Source organism: Ochlerotatus camptorhynchus, unplaced genomic scaffold (genome assembly GCF_037179485.1).
Source record: "Ochlerotatus camptorhynchus isolate MF236.1 unplaced genomic scaffold, CSIRO-AGI_Acam_v1.1 ptg000098l, whole genome shotgun sequence".
Taxonomy (NCBI): Eukaryota; Metazoa; Arthropoda; class Insecta; order Diptera; family Culicidae; genus Ochlerotatus; species Ochlerotatus camptorhynchus.
In genome coordinates, this window is record NW_027040588.1 from 864,495 (window position 1) to 879,702 (window position 15,208).

At 42.4% G+C, this 15,208-nt stretch overlaps 1 protein-coding gene across 2 annotated transcripts; it reads right to left on the reverse strand.

Annotated features, from left to right (window-relative positions):
* Nucleotides 1–895: 895 nt before the first annotated feature.
* LOC135698898 (ras-related protein Rab-35-like) lies at nt 896–1,783 on the reverse strand. 2 transcript variants are annotated; one of them, XM_065219041.1, is made up of 2 exons: nt 1,704–1,783; nt 896–1,647 (listed from the first exon to the last, which is right to left on the reverse strand). In XM_065219041.1, exon 2 carries the CDS (start codon nt 1,520–1,522, stop codon nt 896–898), a length of 627 nt encoding a protein of 208 aa, XP_065075113.1. In that variant the 5' UTR covers nt 1,523–1,647; nt 1,704–1,783. The 2 variants fall into 2 exon arrangements, with proteins under 2 accessions (XP_065075113.1, XP_065075114.1); XM_065219042.1 differs by having other exon boundaries at nt 896–1,656; nt 1,704–1,768.
* Nucleotides 1,784–15,208: the final 13,425 nt, after the last annotated feature.

Here is a 15,208-nt window from a genome sequence, read left to right on the forward strand (position 1 = left end):
TGAGTAACTGTCACTTATATTCGAGCAGAAATCTTCACCAATGTGGTCATCAAGTCTGATTAGGCTACCTGAGGCCAACATTAATATTGGAAAAAGTTCGCAATGCCTATCCGAAACAAAGATTAACTGCTTCACTGCCTAATTTCGGACATGCAATCCTACAAGAGGCAAATCTTTGGCAAAACAATTCCATCAATACTTACCCCATCACGAAAGATTACCTACGATGTTTTCCCATCCGACAAGTTTTCAAATAAACGCTAATGCCCTTTCTTGATTTCCATCAACACTGCCACTAAAGGTACTGGCAACGAATGTCCCCCCAACGCCCACCCATGCCAACTGTGATTGCGTGCAAAGTTTGTTAATGCAAATTGCGTGTTTATTTACCTTTTCTGTCTGTGTGTGGTTTCTTTTCACTCCAGCTCAGATTCAAACGCTCCCAGTTTGAGTCTATTTGCGGGTTGCAGCACCTACCTCGCACATCACTCTACCACAAAGTATTCCCAAAGAGAAATTAAAGAATACCGATAAAGAAGCGTAGTGTGCGGTGCGCCATCGCCGTTGAACTTCAAGGTCTGCTTTACGTGAGGATAAAGTTTTCCTCCTGCCACCTTCTTGTTTTCATCATCATCATCAACGAACTCATCTCACGGGCGGTAACTCATTAAATGCAGACCTACGGAACGAGTGGAACTTTGCAAGACGAGAACGAACAGCAGGAGAAGGAGACCTCTGGTGGAATGGAACGGCAAAGGAATTCATAATCAAAACAACATATTTTTGGCTTATCAACATGATCAAAAGACGGATGAAAGTTTATCTTTGTATGAATTTATTTACAAAATTAGAGGGCTGTTGTTTTCGTAAATACAATTATTATACAGCTTACATTTCAACAACACAGTCCTTGCTTCCGGATGTCTTCGATCCTGGGGTCATTCAGAATGATAGATTCATCTTCGACATAAACCCACTCCCTCCCCTGTTCTCGCGCCTTCTGCCCTAACATCAACCTTGCAATCGTCGTAAACACCTTCTCCACATTGAAGCATTCCTTGGCAGACGTCTCAATAAACTCCATCCCATACCGGTCGGCAAACCTCTTGGCATCCCTCGACGGTACCTTCTTCAGCTGGGGGTTATCGTTCTTGTTCCCCACCAGCAGCCGGCACACCTCACCGCAGTTCGACTCCACCTCCTCCAGCCAATGTTTGACATGGTTAAACGACCGCAAGCACGTTACGTCATACATCACCACCACTCCGTGCGCCCCTCGGTAGTAGCTGCTCGTGATTAGCCGAAACCGCTCCTGGCCTGCTGTGTCCCAGATTTGCAGCTTGACCCGTTCGCCATTGATCGTGACGGTTCGAATTTTAAAATCCACTCCGATCGTGATCAGATGCTGCTGGGGGAATTTGCAATCCGCGTAGCGAAGCAGTAGCGATGACTTGCCGACTCCGCTGTCACCGATGATGAGCAGCTTGAAGATGTGCTGATCGTTGCTGTCGAAGGGAAGCATCTTTATCTGCTAAAGAGCACGGAAACTTTGATGATGCGGTTGCTGGAGAGTTCTGATGTTTTATAGGTAACTCATTGGGTACCTGTTGTTCGGGGACGATTTTGTTTATACCAAAACATCGTTACCTGAAAATACTGTGAACATGCGCTTGGGTTGAACAAAATCAATAACAGTCACCTACCTGTGAACTTGAAGTTTATTGCAACCAATTTCAACTCATTTGGAGGATTTGCACTAATGTCTGTTTTATCTGAAGAGGGCCTCAATCCAAAACCGTCACCGAATTCTGTCAAAAACAACCAAAACAAAACATTTGCTTAACCCTTTCGAGACCATTTGTTTTCCGATGTGCATATTGTAACCGAAACAAGGAGGATTTTTCAAATGGACGTTGGGTAAATTGTCCAATAGGGGACCCCCTAGTAGAAACAAAAAGTATCTTTGTGTGTGTGATTTTCTCATTCAAACGACAAAAATGTGATAAGTTTTTGATTGGTCATCAATTTCAACACTTGTGCGTATGACATCTGTTTGAAAAATAAAACTGGTTCAAAAATGTAGTGCAATTTCTCTATAATAGACCCCTTTTTTCTAAAGTGAACCCCTGTCCACTAAACGTTTAGGGGAAACAGTCCTATTGTTGCGGTACGTTAGTAGCGTTAGAAGCCTATTGTTGTGTATGGAGACCCCCTTCAATAGACGGGTCCACTAAAGGAAATTATTATTACCGTCGTTTCCCGATTTTGTCAGCTTCCGATTTTGTCAGCCTGCAGATTTCACTAAATTTTTGAATTTTTTAACCATGGATTCTCAAACTCTACGCTATGAATAATTGTTATTCTTACATTTCGCTGTAATACGAATGTTAGGAGAAGCAGGGGTTAAATGTACATACGGGGTAAAATTAACAAATCAGTGCCAACATTTCAAAGGGGCGTAATTGCATTTGTAAACAATGGCTTTAGCCGTCGATTTCTCGCGAATAAAAGTCCACTCATGAAAAATAATGACACCAGCAGGTAGATGAATGTTTCCTCTACCAGCTAGCATTGTTATTTTGGAGAGGTAAGATTTCATTCGCGAAAAATTGACGGATAAAGTCATTGTTTACAAAAGCCATTACGCCCCTTTGAAATGTTGGCACTGAGTTGACGATTTAAGGTGTTTTTTTTCACTCAAATATCAATCAATCTTTCATCCAATGTACCTTTTACATGTTAATTCATTTACATTAATATAATGTATTCCTACTAGAAATTATTTGGTTTGAATTTGTTTACTCGAAAACAGTAGGCTGTGGAGTTTTGACGTCTTAAGAAAAGTTTTTTTTTTTATTTTATCAAGATAAGCAACTTTGCAAAAGTCGTCAAGTCTTCAAAACGCCATTTCAATGCATTGGAAAAAAAAGTCTCAAAAACGTCAGAGAAAGGATTTAGATAGTGGCGCCATCTTTGCGGAAGAGTTTTGAACTATTTTTTTTATGTCAATAGATGGTCCTTATTATGATGAAAAACTTTGCCCAAGACACCAAGTCGCGGAAATTCTTCGTTTCGGAGTTATTAATTTTGCTCCGCTAGATTCCATTCCTGAACCAGTGTGCAGTGGTCGAGAGAACCGAGTAGGCGTCCAAGCAGAAGTGAAGAGGAGATCGATACTGCACCATGATAACGATCGATAACAATTGATCGAAGAATGTGTTCAACAGCGCAGCTAAAAAGCCATTTCCAGAGCGCTGACTACCTGTGCAGGATTCTGAGGAGTTACTTCCAGAGCCTGGTTTGAGGTCTACGAGACAGATATGGGACAGAGATCGACTAGCATCACAACAGTAGTTCCATAAGGCTCCATTCTTGGTCCAAAGCACGCCTTTGCCTCAAGCACGTGTTGAAAACCTGGGAGTGATGATCGATTCCCGGCTAAACTTCAACAGCCACGTCAAATATGTGTGTGAGAATGCATGGAAGGCCATTGACACAATAGCTACATGCTGAACAACCCCCTTCCTGCGACATTATCAACGTCCGCACGTACCGCAGTGCGAACATAAATTCGGACCACTACCTAGTTGCAGTATGCATGCGCTCAAAACTCTCGGCGGTGCATAACACCCGTCAAAATCGAACGCCGCGACCCAACATTGAGCAACTACGGGACGCCGGAGTTGCCCAGAACTACGCGCAGCAGCTGGAAGTTGCACTACCCACGAAAGAGCAGCTTGGCACAGCTTCTCTTGAAGATGGCTGGAGGGGCATTTGTTCCGCCATAGGTAATACTGCTGCAGCGGCACTAGGTACTGCAATACCGGACCGAAGAAATGACTGCTTTGACGGCGAACGCAAACTGTTAGTAGAGGAGAAGAATGCAGCACGGGCGAGAATGCTGCAACACCGCACGAGATTGAATGTGGAGCGATACAGACAAGCGCGCACCAGACAAAACTCGGTTTTCCGAAGGAAGAAGCGTCAGTAGGAAGACCGAGATCGCGGGGCTATGGAAAATCTGTACCGCGTAAACGACACACGGAGATTCTATGAGAAGCTAAATAGTTCGCGCAAAGGCTATATGTGCAAGGACTTGAACGGTAACCTTCTCACGAACGAATGTGATGTGATTGAGAGGAGGAAGCAGTACTATGAGGATCGCCTCAACGGTGATGCAGCAGAAAACTAAAGTGGCACGGCAACAGACCTTGGAGCACGCGCAGAAGACGACAGGCTACCGGCCCCTGATCTTCAAGAAGTTGAGAGGGAGATCGGTCGGCTGAAGAACAACAAAGCAACTGGTGTAGATCAACTACCAAGTGAGCTATTAAAATACGGTGGTGAAGCACTGGCTAGAGCGCTGCACTGGGTAATTGCCAAGATTTGGGAGGAGGAGATGTTACCGGAGGAGTGGATGGAAGGTGTTGTATGCCCAATCTACAAAAAGGGCGACAAGTTGGATTGCTGCACACGATCACACTGCTGAGCGCCGCCTACAAGGTACTCTCCCAAATTCTATGCCGCCACCTGTCATCATTTGCAAGAGAGTTCGTGGGGCAAAACCAGGCGCGCTACCACGTACCAATTTTTCGCGATTCGGCAGGTTCTGCAGAAATGCCGCGAATACAACGTGCCCACACATCATTTGTTCATCGATTTCAAATCCGCATACGACACAATCGATCGAGATCAGCCATGGCAGATTATGCACGAGTACGGATTTCCGGATAAACTGACGCGATTGGTCAAGGCGACGATGGATCGAATGATGTGCGTTGTTCGAGTATCGGGGACACTCTCGAGTCCCTTTGAATCTCGAAGGGGGCTACGGCAAGGTGATGGACTTTCGTGTCTGCTATTCAACATCGCGTTAGAAGGTGTGATCAGAAGAGCTGGGATAGACACGAGTGGCACGATCTTCAGGAAGCCCATTCAGCCACTTGGCTTCGCCGATGACATTGACATCATGGCACGGAACTTTGAGATGATGGCGGAAACGTACATCAGACTGAAGGCTGAAGCTAGGCGGATTGGACTTGCCATCAACGCATCAAAGACAAAATACATGAAAGGAAGAGGTTCTAGGGAAGACAATGTTAGCCTTCCACCCCGAGTTCAGATTGACGGTGACGAAATCGAGGTGGTCGATGAGTTCGTGTATTTGGGCTCACTGGTGACCGCCGAAAATGATACCAGCAGAGAAATTCAAAGACGTATTATGGCAGGAAATCGTGCCTACTTTGGATTCCGGATGACGCTCCGGTCGAATAAAATTCGCCACCGCACGAAGTTGACTGTCTACAAGACGCTGATTAGACCGGTGGTACTCTACGGCCACGAGACCTGGACTATGCTCGTGGAGGACCAACGCGCCATTGGTGTTTTCGAACGGAAGGTGTTGCGTACCATCTACGGTGGAGTGCAGATGGATGACGGAACGTCGAGGAGGCGAATGAATCACGAATTGCTCGAGCTGCTGGGAGAACCATCCATCGTCCACATTGCAAAAATTGGGCGACTACGGTGGGTTGGGCACGTCGTAAGAATGCCGCACGACGACCCAGTGAAAATGGTTCTAGAAAGCGACCCAACAGGAAGAAGAAGAATAGGCGTGCAGCGGGCAAGGTGGATCGACCAAGAAGAAGGCGACTTGCGGACCCTTCGCAGACTGCGAGGTTGGCGAAGTGTGGCCATGGATCGAGTAGAGTGGAGACGACTTCTTCGGACAGCAGAGAACAACAAGGCCTTAGTCTGACTGGTAAGGTAAGTAAGTGAAAAAGGTGATTTTGGTGCTTCTGTTGAAGAATATCACGAGTGTACAGGTGAGAAACAGTGATATAAAGTGTTATTTCCTCTGTTAACTGTACAATAGAGGAAAGGAAACGAGAAAAGAAATCGTCCATTATGCAAGACGAAGGTGTAACCATAGAGGTAACTCTAAGACTAGAAGGTCCCGAAATAACGTGCTCAACTTTTTGGCTCAGCTCTGGTACTCTCTTCGGTCCCAAGCTAATCGATTCACCCCGCGAAACATAGGAAAAACCAATAACCCCTCATTTTATCTGTCAAACTTTCATAGCGAATCAAAACAAACATTGCGTAGTACTAGAATCTTGACTAGAATGGGATACGTTAATCATTTGCTTGGGACCAATAGGCTAGTCAAGTAGTGAGCCAATTTAAAATCGTTAGTTTCGTATTGATTGTTGGTGTAACTGCAAGAATATTCTTGTAGTGCAAAACTGTCAAATGCTTACATGGAATATTGCATGCAAACTTGCAGAAATGGTATTCCAGTTGGAGCTTGCATCGAATCAGCGCTGCGAGTTTCACTGTAAAGTGCTAAGCGGAATAATAGTAATAAATAAATAAATGAAAATAAGGGTTTTATTTTTGATTTTGGATTTGCACTATTAAAGTGTAGATGACAAATTCAACACGGAAATATATATGTTAATTCATCTGGTACATTTTATCGTTCAATCAAATTATTTTTGTAGAGTTTAAGTTTAATTTCGATTCCATCGTATTATTATTATTTTCAGCTATAACACGCTAAAACAGATCGTTGCTTTAAGCTAATATATTTTGATACTGCAATTGGAGTACTGTTGAAAACGGAAAAGCTACAAGCTGCCCACCTCAATCTGAAAAGATGGAGATTGATACATCCGTTGGTACCGATGAGCTCATGGAGAATCAATTTTTGAGTGATTCTGTCACAGAGGTGCAATCCTGTTCCTCTTCTATCCTCGATACTCCAAAACGCGACGATTTGAAAGACGGACCGATGTAAAGCGAGAGTGACGCAGATGATGATGGAATAAACGTCACCATAAAGTCGGTTATCGTTAGTGGGAGTGGAAGTAACCCTTCCACTGAAAGTGCGTCGAAAATCAAGTGGCGCAAAAACCTTTCGAAAACAAAAACAAACAAAATTAAGAAATGCATTGAATCAGGGATGAGCATGGAGAAAGCTCGGAAACAAATTTTTGCTAACGCTGTTTCTGGGACTCCAAACACTGCTAAGCGATCGAGAGATGGCGATCAAGGTAGCAGTGGAGAAAAGCCGGACATTAGCTTGAGCTTGAGCTTGAGCTTGATTGACCGCCCACGGTTGCTACTCTGTTACTGCCAGATCAGCTATAATTACACAGAGAACCAATAGACGATGCTTGGGACTAGCAATCATCCTCAATGTGTAAAAACTGCTGATCTTAAATTAGGCAATACCAGCGCCGGCCGCGCCCGAACACAGGTCAAGAAAGGAATGGGAAGGATTGTGTTGACATGACACTCGCTTTGATGGAAGCCGAGAACACCTCTGCACTTCTACGAGGAATCACTGGGATGTTGGATAAGAGGGTTGGGTTTGCAGCAGGGTTCGTTTTGGTAAACGATAAGCTGAATTGATGTCCTAACGATCATATAACGCGAAGGAGCTTGGGACTAAACCCACGGTCTTCTGCTCAGTAAGCAAAAACGTTTGCCACTAGGCAGACGAGCACCTTTTTCATCACCGAGTTGCTGTTATTACCATGTAGTCATATTAACAAATAAAACGATTGACGAATCTTGAATGTGGATGGGCCTGAGATTAGACTCATGATGTTCTGCTCAGTAAGCAAAAACGGTTGCTCTAAGGCCACCGAGCCCCTCATATCACATAATACCGTTGCTCAAATTTGTGTATCCATTCAAACCCGGAACCAACGACAACAACGAGTTTCGCAAAATACACGATACACAAGCGACTTTACCATAAATCTCTTTGATATGTAAGGACCTGGGACAGCGTTTTTCTGCTCAGTAAGCAGGCCACTGTAACCGACGATCTTTCAAATCCGAAAACGAAAAAGTACTTAGGCCTTCATTAAGGACAGCAAATTCAATCGGAATTCACATCTAGAGCAAGTTGTTAATGAGGTAAAAACAACAAACTTTTGGTTGGAAATAGAGTCTAAAACTTAAAATGATCCACTGGATTTATTTGCCGATTGTAAGACCAAGAATAACCTATGCGTGACATTTATTCATACTTGAGTAATATTTTACTCAATCTATGAGCGACGCTACGGTTTTGCGATTTTGAGTGAACGCAACTCAAATATGAGCCAGATTCATTGGCCGTGTGTGTGAAAAGAACAGCACGTGATTTTAATAAATTAATATTTTAGAGATGGAAAATTTCTTCGTTTGCTTTTATCCAAAGGAGATGAATAATTCTCAATGGATCAATGAATTGTGGGAAACCAGGCGCTTCTTCGAATAATTAATGGAGAAGAGAGTATTCTATTCTTTAAATATTCAATAAAGTAGGAAATAGTCCCTGCATTAAAAAGGGAATTCTCCTTTCATTAAATATACAATAAATAAGGAATTCCACTAAACCCTGAAGGCAAATATATGACTACTTTTTGGGTTTGCAAGCATTTTAAATTAAATCATTCTCCATCGAAAACATTATATTGGAGCAATTTCTTAGAACACCACCCCAGTACCTAGTCAATAGTTCACATCGGGTTGTTACCTGTCGGTATCACACATTCAAAAGCTCAGATTGCATGACTAATGGTATTTGGATCTGCTCACCAATCTAGTACCGTAGTGGAGAAAAGCCGGACATTAAGAGGACAAAGTCGAATCATTGCCCAAAAGTGCGCGCTGGATTATCCAATACTGGCAATCAGGCAAAATCAATGAAGGAGGCTGACCAGAGTGAAGGAAAAGCTGATGGGAATGGAGGAGCTTCATGAATCCCAAAAGTTCATCAGCTGATTCTAACTCAGGTGGTCGCTCCTTCAAAGATGTTGCAAGTTTAGTTAAGATTGGAATAATCGTAAAAGGGATACTTGGAACAACAAATGAACACAGCGCAAATCGATGCTGTACAGGCTGCTCTGCTCTTAAAAATCGAGGAGCAAAGGCATGAGAATATAAAACCAAAGTTCACAAAATGCAGCTACAAGCAAGGTTATTTGTCCCTGGTTTGCAAGGATCAAACCGAAGATCAAACAACAGCAACGTGGCTAAAAGATGTGAAAAAGGTACTCACTCCTTGGGAAAATGCTGAGCTTATTGCCCTGGACGAGAAAGAGGTCCCTCGTCCGGAAATATTCCACGCATTCCTCCCACTAAGTGCAGGCTTTAGCGATGAGAGGTTTAAGAGACTCATTGAGAGTCAAAATGATGGTTTAAGCACAGACAAACAGACGTAACTCTTTGAAAAACTTGTTCTTGAAAACATAGTATCTCAAAACATATAACCTCAGTAACGACATCTATCTGGCTTCTAGCGGAAAACAAGCTTGCTCGCTAACTTGTAAACAATATTGCATAAAATTTCTATAGAATATATAGAAACGTCAAAGTGATCCGATGCCAGCGTCTGCGAGTTACGTCTGTTTGTCTGTGGTTTAAGCACGAATGGCTGGAAAATATTGAATCGCTCCAACGTAAAAAAACATGCCGAGTGGTCGATTCGCTAAAGACACTGTCGGAACGTGACTTCGTACTGAACTTCCGATTTAGTGAAACGCAGCTAAGGCTAATCAAAACTCGAGTATCAAACGATGGGTCTATCGCTCGCCCCAAAGGCAAAGATGAGCGATCTAAGAAACAAAATGAAACCCATTAAGTTCCTGCAAGTGAACCTCCACCATGCAAAAGGTGCTTCTTCTGTATTGAGTCGGAGGTTCAAAAAGGAGGAGCTGGACATGGCGCTTATTCAAGAGATATGGTCCAATAGAGAAAAAAATACAAGGAATTGAAATAAACGCATGTAAGTTAAACTATGACGAAAAGCAGACTTCACCTAGAACTACTATTCTGGTTAATAAAACATTGAAATGCTACCCTATTACAGAATTCATCAAACGGGACATCGTCGCAGTCATGGTTGAGGTACCAACCACCAAGGGAAAAACCGAGATTGTAGTTGCTTCGGCTTATTTTCCTGGTGATGCTCCTGAGATCGCCTCATTAGTCCAATATTGCAGAGAATACAACAAGTCGTTCATCATTGGTTGTGATGCAAATGCGCATCATACCATGTAGGGTAGTATGGACATCAACAGTTGAGGTGAGTGCCTTTTGGAATTTATCATCTTATAATATAGACATATGCAACAAAGGAAATGAACCTACTTTTTCAAATGCCACTGCAATTTCTGAGAAGATTCGAAATTGGCGTGTGTCAGATGAAATCTCACTTTCTGATCATAAACACATTATGTTTGAATGGGGTGGAAGTGATTTACTACCTTCTGCATCTAGGGATCCTAGGAAAACAAACTGGGATCAATATGCACAGTGCTTAGATTCAGATATATTTACAAACGACGATTGATTCTATCCAACAATTGGAATCATTTTCAGAAAAGGTAAACGAAAGAATTATAAATTCCTACAACAGTAGCTGTCCTATCAAAGGTCGTCTTCTAACAGGGATGTGCCGTGGTGGAATTTGAAATTGGAACGCCTTCGGAAAGTTTCACGTAAGATGTTCAATAAGGCGAAAATCACTTCTGATTGCACTCAATATAAGAAAACCCTATCTGAATATAATAATGAAATACGGAAATCTAAGTGGTGATCTTGGATTTAAATGTGTGAAAATATAAACAGTACACCTATAGATTACAGAAAACTCTTGCGAAAGACCATACGATTGATCTTGGTAATCTTAAATGTCATGATGAAGGTTTTACCAAATCTCCCTCTGAAACTTTAAATTTAATGATGGAAACACATTTTCCAGGTTCGGTATTGTGTGTGGAATCAGATATTTCTGATTCTGATTTCGCCAATGTCTCAGAGAACAGAAAACACCGTAGCAAATATTTTTTTTTTTGTAATTACTTTATTTGTACAGGCTCAATCGAACAAACTTTACAGAGCCGAGTTATCCTTTGGGTTATACATTATTACTGTCTTATATTTAAAGTTAAAGGAACTGGACCGAGTACTCGCGGTCGTCTCGAGGTTAGTGGAGATTTACATTTTTTTGGATGGGAAAAGGGAAGAAGGAGGTTTTAAATGTGGTTTACGATACAACTATTTAATTAATCCTAAAGCATGAGATTATTTCTATTCATCTTGATTAATCAAACTTACAATCTAAGGTTAATATCCTTAAAGTAAACATATATGAGTTTCATAAACTCCAGATCGCGTCTAGCCAAAATATCCCGAACTGGAACATTAGGTTGTCTACCTCGAGCCCGAAGGGAATCATAAAAATGTGATCTGACTCCACGATACTCCGCACAAGACCAAAGGATGTGATCAGCGTCCTGGTAACCTTGTCCACATTCACAGAGATTGCTGTCTCCCAACCCTACACGGAACAAGTGAGCGTTTAGACAATAGTGATTGGACATGAGACGAGACATCACGCGTATGAAGTCTCGACTCAAGTCCAACCCTTTGAACCATGCAAACTTCGACACCTTAGGGATAATTGAATGTAGCCATCGTCCCAAGCTCCCTTCACTCCATTGATGTTGCCAGCTAACGAGCGACTGCTGACGATAAATAGAGAAAAATTCACTATAGGCGATCTGTCGATCATAAATGTCGCCTTCCATAGCGCCCACCTTCGCAAGTGAATCCGCCTTCTCATTGCCCAAAATTGAGCAATGCGAAGGGACCCACGCGAAGGTGATGATGAAAGAGCGCACGGATAAAGCACTAAGCAGTTCTCGTATTTTCAAAAGAAAACTGAACAGAACTGAGACTATCCGTAAAAATAAAGTAGTGGTGTGGAAGAAGTGAAGCAATAGTTTCCAAAGTGTAGTGAATTGCTGCCAGTTCAGCCACATAGACAGAACAAGAAGCTTCAAGTTTCCGAGGGGCGCTATGAAATTCATTAAATACACCAAAACCAGCGGACTCCTCTATTAGAGATCCATCTGTGAAAAACGTTTTTGCAGAATCAATATGGCCAAACTTTGCAGCGTATAATGACGGAGCAATCATAGGACGATGATGCTCTGGAATTCCGCGGATTTCCTGCGTCATAGATAAATCAAAATTCACTGAATTGCCGAAATCGGAGAAGACTACACGATTGGGAATATTTCTTGAAGGGCTGACATCCTGTGTTAAATATAGGTAGTACAAAGTCATAAAACATGTTTGAGGATTTAGCTCCAGAGGCTTCTCAAAATTTTCGATCACCAGTGGGTTAATTACTTCGCAATGGGTGAGGAGCCTCAGAGATAACTCTGAAAAACGGACGGATAGTGGCAACATGCCCGCCAGCACTTCGAGACTCATAGTAAAGGGTGATACGGTCAAAATTTGGTCAATATCAACTTGACGTATTTCTTTCAATTTTGCATTTAAAAAACCTGAACACCCATCATTTTGAAGGTGTGTGTGTGTAGAATGTTGCTCCTATTTTGATTTTGGAATTCACTCTTCAGTTGTCAAAATGCCGTCCAAGCAAGAAGAGCAGCGTATCAAAATTTTGCTCGCGCATCGCGAAAATCCGAGCCAGGAAGTCTGGATCGGGGGGAAATCGAAAACCGGAAGCCGCTGAGACGACAAAGAGAGTTGCCGGTAGTTTCAAGCGAAACCCTAACCTCTCTCTCCGAGATGCCGCAAATAAGCTGGGTGTATCGTCTACAACCGTGCATCGAGCCAAAAAACGAGCCGGACTATCGACTTATAAGAAGGTAGTGACTCCAAATCGCGATGATAAACAAAATACGACGGCCAAAGCGCGATCCCGGAGGCTGTACACGACGATGCTGACGAAGTTTGACTGCGTGGTAATGGACGACGAAACCTACGTCAAAGCCGACTACAAGCAGCTTCCGGGACAGGAGTTTTATACGGCAAAAGGAAGGGGAAAGGTAGCAGATGTTTTCAAGCACATGAAACTGTCAAAGTTCGCAAAGAAATATCTGGTTTGGCAAGCCATCTGTACCTGTGGCTTGAAAAGCAGCATTTTCATAGCTTCCGGGACTGTCAACCAAGAAATTTACGTGAAAGAGTGTTTGAATAAACGTCTGCTGCCTTTCCTGAAGAAACACGGTTGTTCCGTACTGTTTTGGCCGGATTTGGCATCTTGCCATTACGATAAAAAGGCCATGGAGTGGTACGCCGCCAACAACGTGCAGGTGGTTCCCAAGGACAAGAACCCTCCCAACACGCCAGAGCTCCGCCAAATTGAGAAATACTGGGCTATTGTCAAGCGGAACCTAAAGAAGACCAAAAAAACTGCTAAGGGCGAGCAGCAGTTCAAGGCAAACTGGTTTCTGCGGCGAAGAAGGTGGACAAGGTGGCTGTACAAAATCTGATGGCAGGGGTCAAGCGTAAGGCCCGGCAATTCGGATTTGGAAAAGCGGAAGCCTAACTGAATATTTTTTCCTGAATTTTATACTAATTGAACTTGAAAAAGAAATTTAATTTGATTTTTTAAATAAACGATTTCACCGATTTACACGCGTTTTCCCTTGACCAAATTTTGACCGTATCACCCTTTAATCTGCTACCATTAGAGGATGGACCAACCAAACGTGTTACTTCTCCATTGTTAAGGATTGTCATGTTGAAGTTGTCGCAGAGATCATAAATCAAAGTAGACCGGTTATCATCGTACAGCTCCCCCCACCATAGCAAATATAGCTGATGAAATTTTCACAATTGCCAGAGTGGAGAATGCTGTGAGATCTTTTCAGCATCTTAAATCTGCGGGTGTGGATGGCATATTCCCGGTACTACTTCAAACCGGTGAAGCAATGCTGATTCCGTCTCTAACTAAGATTTATAAGGCGAGTTTAAGATTAAACTACATTCCTTCAAAATGGAGATTGGTAAGAGTTATATTCATACCGAAAAACGGGAGGCGTGATAAAACGCAGCCAAAAGCATTTAGGTCCATTAGTCTGTCATCAATTTTACTGAAGACTACGGAAAAAGTGTTGAATGACTTCATCAATTCAACTTACATGTTAACGCATCCAATATCTAATTTTCTGCTACTGCTCTCCATACTTTGGTAACTAAAATCGAAAAATCACTTTCAGTTAAAGAAATCGCACTTTGTTCTTTCTTGGATATTAAAGGAGCTTTTGACAACGCATCCTATTCTTCTATGGTTGACGCCATGAAGAAAAGCAACTTCGACACGCACATCGTCAACTCGATTCATACTATGCTTACAAAAAGAAAAGTCACTTCTGGGCTGGGAAGCTCATCTATAACAGTAAAGGCAACGTAAGGCTGTCCTCAAGGAGGAGTCTTCTCACCACCAATGTGGTCTTTAGTTGTAGATGATCTTCTAAGAAGCCTAGAGGTGAAAGGTTTCGAAGTTGTGGGCTTTGCGGATGATATAGTCATCGTAGTTAAAGGAAAGTTCGACACTATCATTTCAGAAAGAATGCAACAAGCTCTAAAGTTTCCTGATGAATGTGGGCGTCTTAGTGGAATACCTGTATAATGAGAGAGAGAAGGATTATTAACAGCGGAGTACCTGTTCCTATAGAAAATTAAATTTAAGTTTATCTAGTTTCTAAGTGAAAATGTACCTGTGTTAATATATATTCGGTAAATGCGATGTTTTTCTTCAGTCGAGTATTAGTACAAGACACTGAAGAAGTCTGCACATTGTAGACGAAATACGCGTATCTGTCAAGGATAAGCAAATAAAATAGTGGAATTAAATGGAAAATACTAATCCTTCTCTCTCTCACTCTAAAGTTTACCCAATTTTGGTGTATTAAGGAGGGCCTAAACATGAATCCGTCAAAAGTAGTAATCGTTCCTTTTACTAGAAAGAGGAAGTTCAACCTAAAGGAGTTTAAGCTTGGAGGAGAACAGATCCATCTTAGTGAACAGGTCAAATACCTAGGAGTTATATTGGATGCCAAGTTGAATTGGAATGCTCAGATTGATTCTGTGATCAACAAAGCAACCAGTGCCCTGTGATTATGCTCCAAAACTGTTGGTAGAAAATGGGGTTTGCAACCAACAATGACAATGTGGATTTACACATCAGTAATCCGTCCAAAAGTAACTTATGCTTCGTTAGTGTGGTGGACAAAAACAAAAGAGGCTACCGCACAGAGGAACCTGGCAAAATTACAACGTCTAGCATGTATTTCTATAACGGGTGCGATGTGCAGCACCCCATCTGTTCTCGATAGTCAGAACAAACACCGTCTTTTAGTTGCAAACTTAGCAGCTTCAAAGCTGT